Source organism: Boeremia exigua, assembly GCF_020726555.1.
Source record: "Boeremia exigua strain MPI-SDFR-AT-0100 chromosome Unknown C7974scaffold_6, whole genome shotgun sequence".
NCBI lineage: Eukaryota > Fungi > Ascomycota > Dothideomycetes > Pleosporales > Didymellaceae > Boeremia > Boeremia exigua.
In genome coordinates, this window is record NW_025763523.1 from 1,183,092 (window position 1) to 1,199,150 (window position 16,059).

General features: G+C 51.6%; 6 protein-coding genes and 2 non-coding genes across 8 annotated transcripts; 4 read left to right on the forward strand and 4 right to left on the reverse strand.

Moving 5' to 3' along the window:
• Positions 1–885: 885 nt before the first annotated feature.
• C7974DRAFT_433970 (uncharacterized protein) lies at positions 886–1,989 on the reverse strand (the record flags this gene model as incomplete). The annotated part of the gene is made up of 1 exon (XM_046144957.1): positions 886–1,989. One exon carries the CDS (start codon positions 1,987–1,989, stop codon positions 886–888), a length of 1,104 nt encoding a protein of 367 aa, XP_045997150.1.
• A 432-nt stretch (positions 1,990–2,421) lies between these two features.
• C7974DRAFT_t79 lies at positions 2,422–2,493 on the reverse strand. The gene has a single exon. It is a non-coding gene; the product is annotated as a tRNA-Met (tRNA).
• A 361-nt stretch (positions 2,494–2,854) lies between these two features.
• On the forward strand, positions 2,855–6,205 carry C7974DRAFT_359114 (uncharacterized protein; the record flags this gene model as incomplete). The annotated part of the gene is made up of 3 exons (XM_046139657.1): positions 2,855–3,120; positions 3,168–5,147; positions 5,193–6,205. The coding sequence occupies exons 1-3, from the start codon at positions 2,904–2,906 to the stop codon at positions 6,203–6,205; spliced, it is 3,210 nt and encodes a 1,069-aa protein (XP_045997151.1). The 5' UTR covers positions 2,855–2,903.
• A 1,104-nt stretch (positions 6,206–7,309) lies between these two features.
• On the forward strand, positions 7,310–9,288 carry C7974DRAFT_312123 (alcohol oxidase-like protein; the record flags this gene model as incomplete). Its single annotated transcript, XM_046138344.1, has 4 exons — positions 7,310–7,370; positions 7,423–7,766; positions 7,818–8,638; positions 8,688–9,288. The coding sequence occupies 4 exons, from the start codon at positions 7,310–7,312 to the stop codon at positions 9,286–9,288; spliced, it is 1,827 nt and encodes a 608-aa protein (XP_045997152.1).
• A 640-nt stretch (positions 9,289–9,928) lies between these two features.
• C7974DRAFT_t72 lies at positions 9,929–10,071 on the forward strand. Its single transcript has one exon. It is a non-coding gene; the product is annotated as a tRNA-Gln (tRNA).
• Positions 10,072–10,378: 307 nt separating this feature from the next.
• C7974DRAFT_394358 (ADP-ribosylation/Crystallin J1) lies at positions 10,379–11,927 on the forward strand. The gene has a single exon (XM_046141876.1). It carries the CDS (start codon positions 10,634–10,636, stop codon positions 11,867–11,869), a length of 1,236 nt encoding a protein of 411 aa, XP_045997153.1. The 5' UTR covers positions 10,379–10,633; the 3' UTR covers positions 11,870–11,927.
• Positions 11,928–11,937: 10 nt separating this feature from the next.
• Positions 11,938–13,111, reverse strand: C7974DRAFT_185493 (Spherulation-specific family 4). The gene is made up of 2 exons (XM_046136471.1): positions 12,958–13,111; positions 11,938–12,863 (listed from the first exon to the last, which is right to left on the reverse strand). Exon 2 carries the CDS (start codon positions 12,718–12,720, stop codon positions 12,007–12,009), a length of 714 nt encoding a protein of 237 aa, XP_045997154.1. The 5' UTR covers positions 12,721–12,863; positions 12,958–13,111; the 3' UTR covers positions 11,938–12,006.
• A 530-nt stretch (positions 13,112–13,641) lies between these two features.
• Positions 13,642–15,501, reverse strand: C7974DRAFT_185472 (uncharacterized protein). Its single transcript, XM_046136470.1, has 4 exons — positions 15,342–15,501; positions 14,990–15,252; positions 14,605–14,805; positions 13,642–14,497 (listed from the first exon to the last, which is right to left on the reverse strand). The coding sequence occupies exons 1-4, from the start codon at positions 15,428–15,430 to the stop codon at positions 13,872–13,874; spliced, it is 1,179 nt and encodes a 392-aa protein (XP_045997155.1). The 5' UTR covers positions 15,431–15,501; the 3' UTR covers positions 13,642–13,871.
• Between the last annotated feature and the right edge of the window lie 558 nt (positions 15,502–16,059).

The following is a 16,059-nucleotide window of genomic DNA, read 5'->3' on the forward strand; positions in this document are numbered from 1 at the left end:
GCGAATATGCAAGTGAACTCGCTTATACCACAGCACCACTTCTTGGCTTCAAGCCAACCACGAGCGACTGGACATAGCTCAAATACTCTGTTACGATTCGACAACAGACGCGAAGGATTCTCCCCTGTGCGCACATTGGTCGATCCGCGGGTAGGTTTGATGCTGTGCCTCTGCTTCTACAGATCGATCACGATTTGGAACCTGCCGACTGTACGATGGGTTACAAGCCACGTCCTGGTTTCGAAGCCCACAAAACATGGCGACAGCGGGTACAGTACCACTCGACAATGCATATGAACGATTCCGACGATATCTCCGTCGAAAACCAAACATCGTCAACTCACTGAGGCTTTCAGCATGTCCTACGGTATATGTTTCAAGAAGTGCACGCCAAGAAGGACAACACCTCGTCAGCTGACCAATAGCAGCAAAACGGAAACCAGGAGCCGTGGTACGCATTGCTTGGCTCCGCACCGTAGTATCCGAGGATACAAACAGTAAAGACCTAGGCTGATGTGAGGTTGTCCGTCCTTTGGCGCCACAATTCTTGGTGTTGTTGTTCCCAATATTCAATCCCACTTGAACGGCCACTTGTGGAATGACGGGGCGCATACGTCTTGTATGAGCAGCAGGATTGTTACTGCGGGGCACAGCATTGCAAGGCGCAGCTTTACAAGGCATACGCAGCCGCTCTTCCGGACGTGGGGGTAGGAAAGCCCAGAGGGTAAGGTGGTTGGTACGGATGAGGCTCGGCAGATGGTATTGCGTTGCTTTGGGTATTCTGACCGACGTTCGTGATCACTTATCGTCGTAGGACACGCGATTTTTGCGTAACATCAGACGAGCCCAGTGCAGGAGGGTGGGTACGGATGTGACTGAAGGAGATTAAATTGGCCACATGATCTCGGCATCCTTTCCCCAGAGCTCCCACTCTCTTATCGTTCTTTTTTCGTCCATCAAATCCACGATACTTGTGCGCATCTGCATTCTGTCCCAGAATGCACCACCTCGCTTCGTCGTTCCTAGCACATCTCCCCATGTCGCCAACCATATCCCCGTCTTTGCGCCCTCGTCCGTGTCGACTGCAACCCACTTCTCGGTCAACTTCAGCATGGCAAACAGGGGATCGGAGATCCACGTCCGCCAGGTGACATTGAGCTTCCCAAAGATTGGCGTTGATGTGAAACCTGGGGTGAAAGCGTGCGCTGTTCTGCGTGCCCCGTCGCCATTGGATGCTTGTGATTGTGTATCGAAGTGGCGCTGCAGAAGATTGGCAAACAGCACCTGTTGCGCCTTGCTCACGCCGTACGCTCCAGCACTACCCTCTGCGTCGATGCCCAACATCGCTTTGCTTTTGGTGATTGTTCGTGCGACAATGCCTGGCTTGGAAGGCCCTGGTATTCTTCCGAAAGTATCCCCTCTGAGGAAGTGGCTTGCTGCAGAGTAGCTGCCTGTCGAACTAGTCATCACAACCCTTGCAGTTGGGCTGAGGTGGGGCTCGAGAAGATGCGTGATTAGGAAGCTGCCTAAGAAGTTGGTCGTGTAGAGAAGGTTCAGGCGCTCCATTGTCTTTGTTGAGGCTCCGGTTGGAGGTGCAGCAATGCCAGCGTTGTGCACCAGCATGTCAATCTTCACTCCTTTTGGCCATTGCTCGCAGAATGCACGAACAGTGGCTGCATCGCCGACGTCAAGGATTCGGCAAGATACCCTTGCCTGGCTCTTGTTGTGGCATTGAGCGATAACATGGTCGACAGCTGCTGCCCCACGGACAGCATTGCGACAAGCCAAGTAGACATCTGCGCCCTGTGTAGCGAGTGCAACGGCGATGGACAGTCCAATGCCACTGTTGGCGCCAGTCACAATGGCTGTTTGACCGGTAAGATCACGTGGAGGTACAACTTGCGCCTTGTATAGGCGCGCGAAGGCTAAACTGAAGAGCGACTTGGCTAGTGAAGTGTAGAAAGAAAACATTGTAGCAAAAGTAGTCATTGTGAAGGTATTACTGCGTCGTAAAACGCGCTCCCGTCCTGAGAGGCCAGAGAACTTATGTAGCCTTACAGTCCGCATCCATCAGTAGTCATGAGTCCTACGAGCTGGTTTCGTGGAGCATGACATCACCACCCCAATTGCACCGATTCCGCGGCAGCCACTGACTATGTTACGTCCGTACGCCTTGCGATTGATGCACTGACTGACAAAGCACAGCTCAGCGCACAAAGTCGTGCAATATACAGGTGTTGCTCGCTGCGCATGTGGTGCCACCAGGGTCTGGTAAAAAAAGCTTTGTTTAAAGGCTTCAACAATGTGTACTTGGAAAGGCCCTCAGCCAAAGTCCCACGTTGTCTTTGACGCTACAGCGGATTCTAGGCGTCACGTGCGTGAATACGAAGACAAAAATGACAAAAAGACAAAAAGCAAATGTAGCTGAGACTGGTTTCGATCCAGTGTCCTCCGGGTTATGAGCCCGGCGCGCTTCCGCTGCGCCACTCAGCTTTTTCATCTGTAGATGAAAGTTTTCAGTGCATACTGATATATATTGTGGTTCACGGCGTGTGGCGGCTTACTCGTCGCTGCGTCTACCTGCATGTCGTCTCGAAAGTGGGGCCACGATTCTTGAGCCAAGGTCGACAAGAGCCTCCGTGCGATACACACTTAGGTCACAAATGATGAATAGACAAACTGAGCCGGTCGAAAACTCGCAACCGATGTTCGGGCGGGGTCAATTGGTACATTGCATCGAGATACAATAGGCGCGGGTTGTATCGCAAAATTTCCCGCATCTGAAAATGGTTAGTACCATCGCGCCTTAACGCGTCGACGCGTTGAAACCCTGGCGCGAGCATAGCACTTCGTCACTGACACCGCCTTTCTTTGCTTGAGCATAGCGTTATACCCATGATTCGATGAGTCGTAATCCCACGGAAATTCCATCTTCTTTTGACCCTGCTCTTCTTTATTCCGACTTTGACCCCGTACCGAATTCCCATTCAGACGATCTTGAGGCAATCCAGGCGTGCATCGCAGAGGATAGGGCCAGGAAAACCAACAAAGGCGTTGTCATTCAACACCGGGCCTGGAAACTTACGGACGTCTTCAGAAGTGAAGGTCAAGATAGCGTTGGTACTGCACGCTCATCCTAGCGCGGTCACCAGCGCTGATAATCTCAGATACGCCGTTAAAACACCATACACGCCTCCTGGTCCAGCGCATACCCGCTGATATATCCACCGACGGACTACCGCCACTGTCTTCGCCTCCTGTCCTCGCTATGCCGCTCATCTCATCGCCAATCGCATACCCACCGAGCTCCTCGATACCCCATGCCACGACACCACAGAAGCGGAAGCGGCCGATTGAGGTGCGGAGCCCGTTGAGAGATGTGCCGAACAAACAGATTGCCCGCAAGTTTGGGGCTTTTGTGGACGACTCGGATGACGAAGATGACATCGCGGCGCTGAAAGAGCATTCCTTGAAGCGGATAGCGGTCGATAGTGTCAGAGAACTCCCTTCGGCGCCAAGAGAGCTTACAGACTACACACCGCCTGCCAGTCAGGACGAGATCGCCGATGCAGAAGATGTGCCAGTGGAAGCGCTCGATGCGTACTTCGAGCCGCAACCGCAGACAATACGTCTACCACTGCACCGTGCTCCTGCCTCTGCACAGCCTATGCGTGGCACAGTAGCGCGGAATGCAGCAGGCAAAACGATTTATATTGCCAAGAAGGCAAAGAGGGAAGCCGTATCTTTCGAGGAGCTGATCGCAGCACGGTCAGAGGCCGTAGAAGGGAGGGCGAGGACAAGCTACTACGGCATCGACATCCACTCCTTGATAGATGAGGCAAAGGCTGAAGATACAGCAAAAGCATCTATGCAAGTTCGGGAAATCGAAAGTATGACCCACCAGTCAATTGAGGGGCCAGATATCACGGCTAGCAAGAGCAATCGCACGCTCATGTGGACTGAGAAGTACAGAGCAAAGAAATTCACAGACTTGGTTGGAGACGAGCGCACGCACCGCTCGGTTTTGCGTTGGTTGAAAGGCTGGGACCCGATCGTTTTCCCTGGCTCTGCTAAGGCAAAGTCCAAGAGCTCGAAGAAAGACTTTGGGGAAGAGGAGCAGAGGCATCGCAAGATTCTGCTTCTGACAGGTCCGCCAGGACTAGGCAAGACCACACTGGCCCATGTCTGCGCGCGGCAAGCTGGCTATGAAGTCCAAGAGATCAATGCATCAGATGAGCGCAGTCGAGATGTTGTCAAAGGCCGCATTCGAGACATGGTTGGGACAGAAAATGTCCGTGGCATCAGCTCCAACACTGCAAATGGAAAGGTGCGCAAGGCTGGCAAGCCAGTCTGTGTAGTAGTCGACGAGGTTGATGGTGTAGTAGGCGGCAGCAGTAGCGGCGGCGGAGATGGCGGCTTCGTCAAGGCCCTTATTGACTTGATCAATCTCGATGAGAAGAACTCGAAGACAGCCGGACAACAGTCGTCAGCAACGGGTGCAAAGAAGAAGAAAGGTGACAGGTTCAGATTGTTAAGGCCGCTCATTTTGATCTGCAACGACTTCTATCATCCTTCTTTGCGCCCGCTACGGCAGTCATCGTTTGCCGAGATTGTGCGTATTCGCCAACCGGCCTTGAACATGGTGGTCACTCGGATGCAAGACATCTTCAGCAAAGAAGGTTTTCAGTGCGATTCAGATGGTGTACGCCGACTTTGCGAAGCTACATGGGGCGTCAGTACAAAGAAGGAAGGCGGCACTGGCAGTGGCACCGGCGAAGGTGATATCCGAGGAGTCATGGTCATGGCGGAATGGGTAGCAGGGCGGCTGAAGACATCGCACAGCCTGAAGACTAAAGAGAAGCCACATTTGACGAAAAAATGGATCGAGGACAACTTCATCAATGACTTGAAGCACGGTGGTGGAGCAGCGCGCAGCCTTGGGCGCGGGGGTACAAAGGACGTTGTCACCCGAGTATTCAAAGAAGGTGCTGGCTTCCCCAAGCAAGCTGAGACAACAGATGTGCGAACGGCTGCTGCTCGAGCAAAGACGGGGGTCGTTGGCGTTGCTGAGGCAGCAAAGCGGCGAGCAATGGACCGTCTTAGAGAAATGATCGACACCAGCGGTGACTGCGACCGCATTGTGACTGGTATGTAGCTAGCTTCACTCATCGAAGTTGGCGCTAACCTTGTAGACTGCTTTACTGCCTACCCTGAGAAACCTTTCCAGGATGACACTCTCCTCAGCAAACCTACTGCCGCTTATGAGTGGCTCCACTTCCACGATGCACTCTCTTCCGCCGTTCACAGCTCGCAGGAATGGGAGCTGTTCCCCTACCTCTCCCAGTCTGTCCTTGCATTCCACAACTTATTTGCATCGCCTCGCCGCGAAGCCTCAAACCCAACAGCAGACGCGGATGCGCAATCGCTGCCTTTCTCTGGGCCGGGCGCGAACTTTGCTGCAGCCGAACAACTCAAAGCCAGTCGAGCACAACTCATGGGTCTTCAGTCCTCATTGAGCCTGCCACTAACAAGGTTGTTCAGGAGCCCAGAAGAGATGGCCAAAGAGCTGATCCCTTACACACTTCGTATGCTCTCGCCAGACGTCAAGCCTGTCATTGTAAACACCGGCCCTGCTGGGTCAAAGTCGAACGCTACAGCTGCTGTGCGCAAGTCGTCCGAGAAAGCGCTTGTCAAGAAAGCCGTTGAGGCCATGGCAGCGACTGGTGTGCGCTTTGAACGCAGTAGAGTCGAAACTGAAGACCCGATGAACCGCAGTGGTGGTTTCGTGTTCCGGATGGAGCCTTCTCTCGACACTCTTGCGAATTTCGAAACACTAACGGGCAAGGCCGATGACAAGGTGCGCTATGCAGTTCGTAGCGTGCTGGAGATGGAGTGGAAGAAAGAGTCTGCACGTATTGACATGGACAACCGAAAGCGGCGAGGCGGGCAAAATCACGAAGATCTCATAGAGCCCGAGGAGAAAGAAGAGGACGTTGCGAAGAAACTTGATGCAGCGAACAAGCAAGCGGTAAAGCGCGACTTCTTTGGCAGGGTCATCAAAGAGAAGCCACTGCTAGAAGGCGAAGTGAGGCAAAAGACAAAGCTAGAAGGCGACGAGGATCGCATTTGGGTCAGTTTCCACGAGGGTTTCAGTAATGCGGTAAGGAAGCCGATTACAATTGATGAACTCTTCAGAGGACTATAGGTACAGCCTAGACTCCACATCAATATCAACACATGCAACCGTGGTGCGGACGCCTCTCCTGCATAAATATAAGTAGAATCAGGGTGCGCAGTGGTCTTTCACTTCGATCAGCATCGTCCTTGCTAGCTCGTTGTTGCCCTTTTGATTACTGTCGTTGAATCACGCTGAAATCAGACCCCACGTGTCTGTAATAGGAACATGATAACCCGGCACGGCTCAGGTATGTCGAGATACTACTGCCCCACATCCGAGCGCTAAATGATCCACTTGTTGCACTGCACCTACCAGGTCTCACCGGACGTGAGTGCGCATCAAACGTCGATGCCAGCTCCAGAGACTTTTGAAGTCTTACCCAGAGCGCCAGGAACCTGGTTGTAGGCGCCCAGCAGTCGCCATTATTGTTGTCGCCAAAAAGGCAACCTGTCAAAATCTCCACAGGCCTGGAACTCAGGCTGCAGGGCTGCAGGATTGCCCGAAGAAAGCCCACCTGCAGGGCAATCGAGGCGCATAATCTTGGACAAGATCTTCAGACCCTTCAAGTAACACATCGCCGAGGATGGCACGTCTGGTCTGGTCTTTCGGATCAGGGGATAGTTGGGTCAAAATATAAGAGCGAATTAAGATCATGGCAACCACGGAGCACACGTGGCGCCTTCACCATCTAGGATTAGAGAGACGCTACAGGCCACTAAACCGCCCATGCGCGGAAAATGACCGTCGCGGGGCCGTAAATACCATGCTACAAGAAGTTAGGCATTGAGCACCACGATAGCCGCAATGCGGGGTGATTCGACTTTGACACAGTCCGGTGTATCTGCAATTGGTACATCACCGCGCGACGGCGAGCAACCACAGGCGATGCGATTTAGGAATACCCTAAATGTCCGCCATATTTGGCCGAATCGACTGGGTTGACGCGGTGCATGTACCGCTGGGCTGGGTACCCTCCTGCAGGTGTCCTGTCAACTAGTTTGAAGGCCCCCAAGCTATGTGGAGACCACCTGTTGGAGGTCGAGATGGCGACCCGTACTTAAGGAGGCAGCTCGCCATATCATGCCGTGGCCATATCATCCCAATCTTCCCCGATTGGATAACACTAGCAAGATGGGCATTCAAAACAAATTAGCTGACGGCATTGATGAGGTAGATGTGATCATCGCTGGTGGTACGTACGATGAGATTTATTGCATGACTCAAAAACTGATTCTGTATGGCAGGTGGCACGGCAGGCTGCATCATTGCCGGTCGTCTAGCAGAAGCTCATCCTAACCTCTCGATCTTGGTGATCGAAGGCGGTGCCAATAACAAAGATGTGGCTAGCATCGTGTACCCAGTCTTCTACCTGCAAAATCTCCTACCAACACAGAAGACTGCACTGTTCTATAAGGGGAACAAATCGAAACAGCTTGCGGACCGCGAACCCATTGTGCCATGCGGTGGCACTCTCGGCGGCGGATCGTCCATCAATTTTATGATGTACACAAGGGCACAGCGCGAGGACTTTGATTCCTGGAACACCGAAGGCTGGTCCGCTGACGAGATGCTGGAGCAGATGAAGAAGGTTTGTAATACCAGCAGATTGATAAGACAACAGGTTCTGATATATACGTAGCTTGAGACTTACCACGGTCCGGGTGACAAGGCACATCACGGCCAAGATGGTCCGATCCACATCTCAGATGGTGGGTTCCGCGTGAAAGACGCCGAAGAAGAGTTTATCAAGGCGGCCAAAGAGGTCGGTTACCCCGAAATCGAGGACCTCCAGACTCTTGATACCAACAACGGAGTTCAACGATGGCAACGCTACGTCTCACCTGAAGGAAAGCGACAAGACACGGCTCACAGATATATCCATCCTAAGCTAGAAGATGGCCAACACTCGAACCTTCACGTTCTTGTCGAATCCAAGGTTGTCCGGGTGCTCTTTGACGATAACAAGCGAGCTGTTGGTGTAGAGTACACACCAAACCCTGAATATCAAGCAGTAATCGGCCTTACTGCACATCCTGTGCAGACCGTGAAGGCACGCAAGCTCGTCGTCGTGACTTGTGGCGCGTGCGGAACTCCACCAGTTCTCGAGCGATCTGGATTGGGCGACAAGTCAATTCTCGACAAGGCTGGTGTTCCGGTTGTTGAGGAGTTGCCTGGTGTTGGAAAAGACTACCAGGATCACCATCTCCTTCTCTACCCGTACAGGACAAGTCTTGCACCCGACCAGACTATCGATGGTATTTTGAGCGGCCGCGTGGACGCGACTGAGCTTGTTAAGAACAATGACAAAATGCTGGGTTGGAATGCAATCGATATTTGTTCGAAGCTTCGACCCACAGAGGAAGACGTAAGCACACTGGGACCTGAGTTTAGAGAGTCGTGGGATCGCGACTTCAAGAACACACCGAACCGGCCATTGGTACTGTGTGGTCTCGTGTCTTGGTAGGTCTAATCAAGGTCCCCTGAGGATCATGCCACTAACACCCTACAGCTTCCTCGGGGATCCATCTTCTGTACCAGCAGGCCAATACGTGACTGCTGGTACCTACACAGCGTACCCATACTCCCGCGGGCACATGCACATCACTGGGTCATCGGTAGAGGACCCTCTCGATTTCGATGTAGGTTTCTTCAACGACGACCACGACATCGACATGAAGAAGCAACTCTGGGCGTACAAAAAGCAGCGCGAAATCCTTCGACGTACAAACTTCTACCGCGGTGAGCTGGCCGCCGGTCACCCCAAGTTCCCCGAGGGCTCCAAGGCTGCCGCTATCGAGATCGAAGAGCCGCTCTCTAATGTCGAGAATCTGGTCTACACCTCGGAGGACGACGCCGCAATCGAGCAATGGCTGCGCGAGAACGTCAACACAACGTGGCACTCGCTAGGCACGTGCAAGATGGCGCCAAGAGAAGACAACGGCGTTGTCGACGGACGGTTGAACGTGTATGGCGTTACAGGTTTAAAGATCGCAGATTTGAGTATCCCGCCAGAGAATGTGGGTGCGAACACCAACAACACAGCGCTGGTGATTGGAGAGAAGGCTGCGGAAATTATCCTTGCTGAGCTGAGCTCTACTGGTACTCCATGAGCATCTATCTGAAAGTCCTGTGTTCCTACAGAAGCGTATACCTTAGCCTTAAGCGAATGCAATTTTGAAGACGATCTTCTTCAGCTTGACAGTCGTCTCACACTTTCCTGTCTCCGTGTACTGCGAGGCAATGTGTAAGTTCTGCCTTATATTATGACCCATCGTTGAGCTTTCTCATGCATGCTTATCATGAGAATACATAGAAAAGAAGATACTTTCAACATGTCAGAGGGGATGGATCCTGCTTTCGTCCAGAAACAAATGTGCCTGTATACTTGTGTCCATAAGAAGAAATATGGGCAGTCGATGTTCCTACTGTCGGAGACAGTTGATACCTCGCTCCATTGGAGGTGTTCAGTGTGGCTGGCTATCAGAAAGATTTACGTTTACCACTAATCAGACAAGAACATAAAAGCTTTTCTACTCGAAACAGAAAACGGCTTGGAGTAACAAGGGAACTTCGAGCTATACTGCACAAGTTCCAAGGTTGGAAGGTGTTTTTGTACTGCCTTGCAAGATACACGCCTTAACTGCGAAGACGCCGCGTCCACACCATCGAGTTGTCGACGTCTACAGAAACATTTTGTCAAAAGTACATAGTCTTTGTAGAGTATCACTCTTCCATCGTTGTAAAGCTCAAGGGCGCGTGGTCCAACGGTATGACGTTCTGATCTGGCAGCCATATCGAAACCTCTCTGGTGGTGATGCAATGTCATCGCCGCTCGTGGAGGTGGAGAATGAGCCTCACTCAGGGAGATGCGGGTTCGATTCTCGCCGTGCCTAATTTTTTGGCTCTTTCAGGGCTCTATTTTGTACTTTGTACAAGTGAAGTCAGTAAGAGGGAAGGACAGGTAGTGCCAGGTGGCTTAGAGAAAGTAAAGGTACCTGTTCCTACCACAGTGCTAGTGCTAGTACTAACCGTTTACTGCAGGCAGGTCATACCTTTCTAGCTTTCTATATCTTAGCTGCAGCAAAGGTGCTGCCACAGCGAGGTTGTGTTGCAGGGCACAATGTTGCTACGCCAAAAGCGGTGTAGCCTGAAGATCAACTTTTGCCTTCCATTTATCCATCATACCTAGTAACCAATGCTCTACCATCAAGTTCATCTACATTCACTCTTGCTTGTGATGTTGCACCAAAGAGCAGAACCTGCGTCAGTATCGAGGCAATGTGTGGCAGGCGCAGTCGTGCAAGGCTGAGGCGCACAGCCACGTCAGGCGCCCAGCGCCCTTCACATGCCTGCCTTGTACTTTGTGTTGCCTTGAGCTGACATACTAATCTACTACATATCCGCCACTACATACCAGCTGTACTCTCATTCTCTACCATTCACACATCTATCAGCATGGCCCATCACACGCAAGGACTCGTCGCCCAACACCCGTTTATAATGGCCACAACAATCGACAAAATATACGGCTGCATCATCGGCTCTGCTCTGGGCGACACAATCGGTCTGTACACGGAGTTTCTCTCGAAAGCGCATTCTGCCAACGCGTATCCAGAAAAGAGCTTTACCCTCATTGAGCCAAGAACAGAGCCGTATCCGGATGCCCATCGCCTCGAGTTTGAGCCCTGCGGGTGGACAGATGACACCGACCAAGCTCTGCTGATAATACTTTCTTACCTGTACATCCAAAGCAACAAAACCAATGCAAATTTGGGACAGGAGTTCGCTGCGCGGCTACAAATTTGGGTGTCTCGAGGTCTACCCGCACTTGACCGTCCCGCATACGATGTCGGCATCCTCGTTGGAAGGGTTGCTAACAGCCATCGATTCTTGAATGACCCTTTCAAATGCGCTGTCGATTGCTGGACTGACTCGTCTCGAAAATCCGCACCTAATGGAAGCCTGATGCGCACGCACCCGATCGGCGTCATTGGAGTAAATCTGACAGAAGAGCAGACGTGGCGCCTGAGCGTTCAAGTCGGGAGGACAACACACGTAGATCCGCGATGCGTGGTCTCGTGTTGTATCTCTGTAGGTGTGATCCGTCAATTGCTGCGAGGCCAGATTCAGACCGAGAAGGATATGAACGCGGCGATTGAACGGGCGTACGACTGGGTACGCCAGCAGCCTGATCTAATGAATCCTGGTCAAAGTACCGGCCTGACTGAGGCTCAAATCCGACAGCACTTAGGGCGTCAAGAGTTCGAGAAGCACGTGTACGCAGAGACTCTAAAGGAGCTTCAACTGGACGACCAGTTCAAGATTGGATATGTGTACAAGTGCCTGGGATCAGCCATTCTTCTTCTGCGACTCGCGATACGGCGCACATCCGGAGCATCTGTAGCTGTTTGTATGATGGAGAGGGCACAACTGTTCGAGAAGCTCATGGTAGAACTGATCATGGAAGGCGGGGATGCCGACACCAATGGTGCTGCTGCTGGTGCCCTTCTGGGTGCGCATCTTGGCTACGCGAACTTACCTGCGCATTGGAAGCTGGGCTTGGCGCACAATGAATGGCTCATGGCTAAGACTGAGCGTCTAGCAATTGCAGCGGGAGCTATCGATGGTTCTTTGCACCGGATAAAGGATGAAGCAGCTGATGGCGGCAGTAAGACTACCAAGAAAACGTAGCTTTCTCATCACATCAATTCATTCGAGGTGAACATCATACAATCGAGGATAACTAGATTTTCCTTGTTTGTTGCTAGTCTACCCTTCCCGCTCGTATCAGTCACATGAACATGGTACATCCTGAGGCCTGCATTTTATCAAGCTCCTAGGATAGCCTTATTCGCCTGCGCAACTGCATTGACCTCCTTGATGATCTCAGCCCAATCGTAGGGAAAGTTTGCATACTGATCAGTCGATCGATCAGTGTAAAACAGGCTGTGGAACGCATCGCGATCAAGTCCCAGTATAGTACTTGTGTCCCTCTGAATCTTGTCTGTGGCGTTGCTAGCCGAGTGAATGATGATTGAAGACTTCTTGTAGTACTTCCCGTTTCCATTGCGCACGCCAATGTCGGGTATAGCCTCATATGCAGCTTGGGTGTCCTCGAGAAGGATAATGACATCGGCGACATCGAAGTATGACAGCTCAGTCGCTGCACCAGCGTTGAAAAGAACCTCGCCACCCGAAGCAGTCGTCAAAGAGGACTTTGAGTGGCTCGTGAGGTCAGCCATGTAGCTGAGGCAGCTGCCACCATCCTGGCCAGGTGCCTCGTCGATGAAGATGCTGTCGATGTGGATATCAGGGTTTGGTGTGCTCCAGCCTTCACACCCTTTGGTCCCCCAGCTTGCATAAGTAGTGATGTTTGCTTTCACGTCATCGACTGGTGCCGTGCAAAAGCAGATATCTTTCCCCGACGAGCCGCAGTCCCACCTGTTGGCGGTGTGCACATAACCCATCGTATCAATATTGGCGAATTTGTTGAGGGAAGCAATGCCCTCGACATAATCTTTGTTCGGGCAACCATTCGCCATCGGGATACTGCGCAGCCGCAGAGGTCAACGGCTCCCAAGCATTGTCGATTGGATACACATAGAGTGGAAAGAGGAAGTTGGCGTATTGTACCATTTTGACAGGTGACGGTGCAGGCCAAGAGAGTGCTTCAAATTAGTGAGATCTAACAATTGCAGCCATGAGCGTTTGTTCTTATAGGCTTGTGGATTTTGGGGTCCAAAAGGTTTGGTGGAGCAAAAATGCCGTACTCGTCTTACTTTTTTCAACCTCCTGCGCAGAACCATCCGTTAGCGATGACTGGCAGCTGATCAAAGGTTCTTAGACCGAGCCCATCGGGAAGGTGCTTTGTGGGTAGTGGATGGCGGGAGTGGAACCGGCTGAATCTCAACCATCTACACGCGTCGCAACCGGACAAATATTGTTCAGGCGTACCATCCTTCAATAGCGCATGCTTGGATGTCCCAGGCCACAGTTCCATGATCCCGCGCCAGCTAACTATGTGACGGGGCTAGAGGCGTCATTCGAGCAAAATCCCCGGTGGTGTGCCGTACCTGCAGCCGCACTTTTGCCGTCCAACGTGCACTCTATCGACAAGTAGGCCTTTCTGGTCAATGAGCGTTTTGAAGAGGCATCAGGACGCCCAGAGCGAGCCGTGCCGCGGACCGAGCCGTTCTCATCAACTCTGCAGATCGCTCCAGCGGCCGGCTGCATGCATCTTATGAAAGGACCAGAATTGACGGCTTCTCAACTGTCTCGGAGATTGAAAAGTATGCAGAGTGTCCGCCTGAGCTATTGCACATCTGCCTCAAGGCCAGTCAGCGCCTCGTGCAGAAACATCAGCTTATCCTGCTGTGACTTTCTAGCCTGGCTTTCAGGAACTGGACGGGCCCTCTCGTAATTGCGGTTCTGCAGGTGCGCTCGTTTTCGTATGGAAAAGTGGGGTAAAATAACGCCGTTTCCTAGGCTGGTGGCGGTGGCGCCACAAGTTCTTCTCATGCGATGAATTATGTAATCCCATCGTTTGGACTGTCGCCTGCAGACACGCGTGTCAGGATGCCTGCATGTGGATCTCAAGCATGATGCGGTGTCTGGCAGGCCTGTTTGATCTTGTCTGGATCGACGCCTGATTACTATCGTCATTCCCGTATAGCTCTCACTTTTGGACCAAACGCTATTGACGTGCACAAGGGGTAGGAGTCGGGGTCCAGTGATTCCTCACGCGCGGATAGTGTGCAGGCGTGGGCCAGATCGACGGGCGTTCTACGGTTATTGGCAGAATTTGCGGAGGCAAAAACCGCGTGGGGCGGGTCTGGATCGGTGAATCCACGAGTTTCGTTGTTACAGTAGTTGTAACAGTTCCTCCTGTGAATATCGTGGTTGTAACCGCTCTTTCAATAAATTTGAGAGATGTGCGGGTCGAAGTGAGGATTGTCGGGACCAGCCTGTAGGAGTAGATCGTCGTCGGCCGCAACAGAACAGATGTTGATAGTGCAACGGTACGGGTACTCAACGCTTGGACAGTCTTGAACTCTGGAATGGGCCGGAAGATGGTACGTGTCCATATATGGTGGCCAGGGGCAGTCCAGGTTGTCAGTTCCGTTATGGTCGTGTAGAATAACTTGGCAGAGAAGATCGTGGTCGTGTGCCGCAGCGTCACTGTCGCTCGGGAGATCTGAACAAACGGCTTTGTAGCTGTAATTGTCTGGACAGCTGGGAGGGCAGACGTGACGACCAAGGTCTGGATGGGTTTGATGGTAATGGTAGACGGGATTGCCGTAGCTGGGCATGGAATATGGTCTAGGTTTTCAAGGTCAGCTGCCGTGCAGAGTAGCATCTCGACTATACAGCAGATATGCCACTGTTCAATATAGGGAGTCAAACGGCTGCAAATATCAAGTACTTACAGCTAATCGTGCTGACCTCAAACATTGTGGCTGGTTGTGGCGGAAGAATGTTGCTCGTCTGTACGGGCTCGTAGATAGTGCTGAATTCGATGATTGTTGTTGGGAGAGGGTAGTAGAGGGTCTCAGTCTGGGTTATGATATCACGGATCGAGCGGGTCTCAGATATCGTCTTGTACTGAGTTATCGTTTCGTAAACGTAGTCTGGAGATTTTGTCAGCCTTTGCCTACAGCCAAGTTTATCATTTGAGCCTTCAGAAGAGACTGTACGTCCACGATCGATTCATAACCGCCATACTTTTCCAACCGCTGTGACTGGCGGTACAGGAATCTTGTCTCGCAACCAAGCTCGCACAGATCCACGTGACTTAAAAGAACTATAACTTACGATTCATGGTCAAGATCGCTGGCTCAAATACTGTGAAGGTTGTTGGGTGGATTAGTGTTGTCGTGCTAGTGATTACGTCTCCCGCATCCACAAAGATGGTTGACGTAGAGGTGATGCTGATGAGGTCGGTAGTGGTGCTGAGAAGTACAGCATTTTCAACGCGCGTTTGTGTGATGAATAGAGTTGTCGGTATTCTCTCAATCACCGTCAGGCTTTGAAGAATTGTGGAAAGATCTGAAATCGTGGTCGTCACATGAACGGTTCTGATACGTTAGCTACATGACGAGCCATTCGTGGCAATGTATAGAGGTCTCATTGTCCTGCGGACAAGAGATCTAGAATATTAACTCACTCAGTAATGGGCGGCAACGCAACCTCGATTGTCTCTGGCGAGTCTCTCGTCACGGTCGGGCCAGCAATATAAATAGTTTCAATAGTCATGGCTTGATAGACCGTCGAGACTAAAGTTTCGAGGTAGGATGTTTCCGTCACCGTCGTTGCGCATACACTATGACAAGCTGTTAGTACCTCAAGAGAGTAGATTTCGTACCTGATCGAACACAAAGGACGTGAATTGGAACTTGGTTCTACAGTGCAACCCGAGTATGCAGGTTGCTCATGCTCCATGCTGAATATGGGCTGACAGAAGACTAGTAAGCTCTGTCGCTAGCTGTGGCTTGGTCCATACAGAAATGGCGATTTATCCTCCAGCGGAGATTGTATGTCTTCATTGGTAGGGGACCTCCAGTTATAATCGGAATTCTTCCAGTTGGATTCCTAACATCTGGAGACGGGCTGTTCGTCCAACAAGGATGTTTTACCAGGGAAGTCCGGTTTTGGTCCAGATTCGTCTTCGATGATTTACCTTTCGTCGTGCGATACAAGTAAAAACAAAAAATAACAGAAACAAAGTTCAAAACGCAGCATAACAAAAATCTAAAACACTGGCAAACTAACCTGTCTTGGACGGACGTTTCAATGCTGATTTGGGTGATAGTCCTAGATGAAGTTAGCCGTGGGTCTGTTTTTCCAATCCGGAAGGCGTACAATGTAGTGAAAAGAGTGCTCTC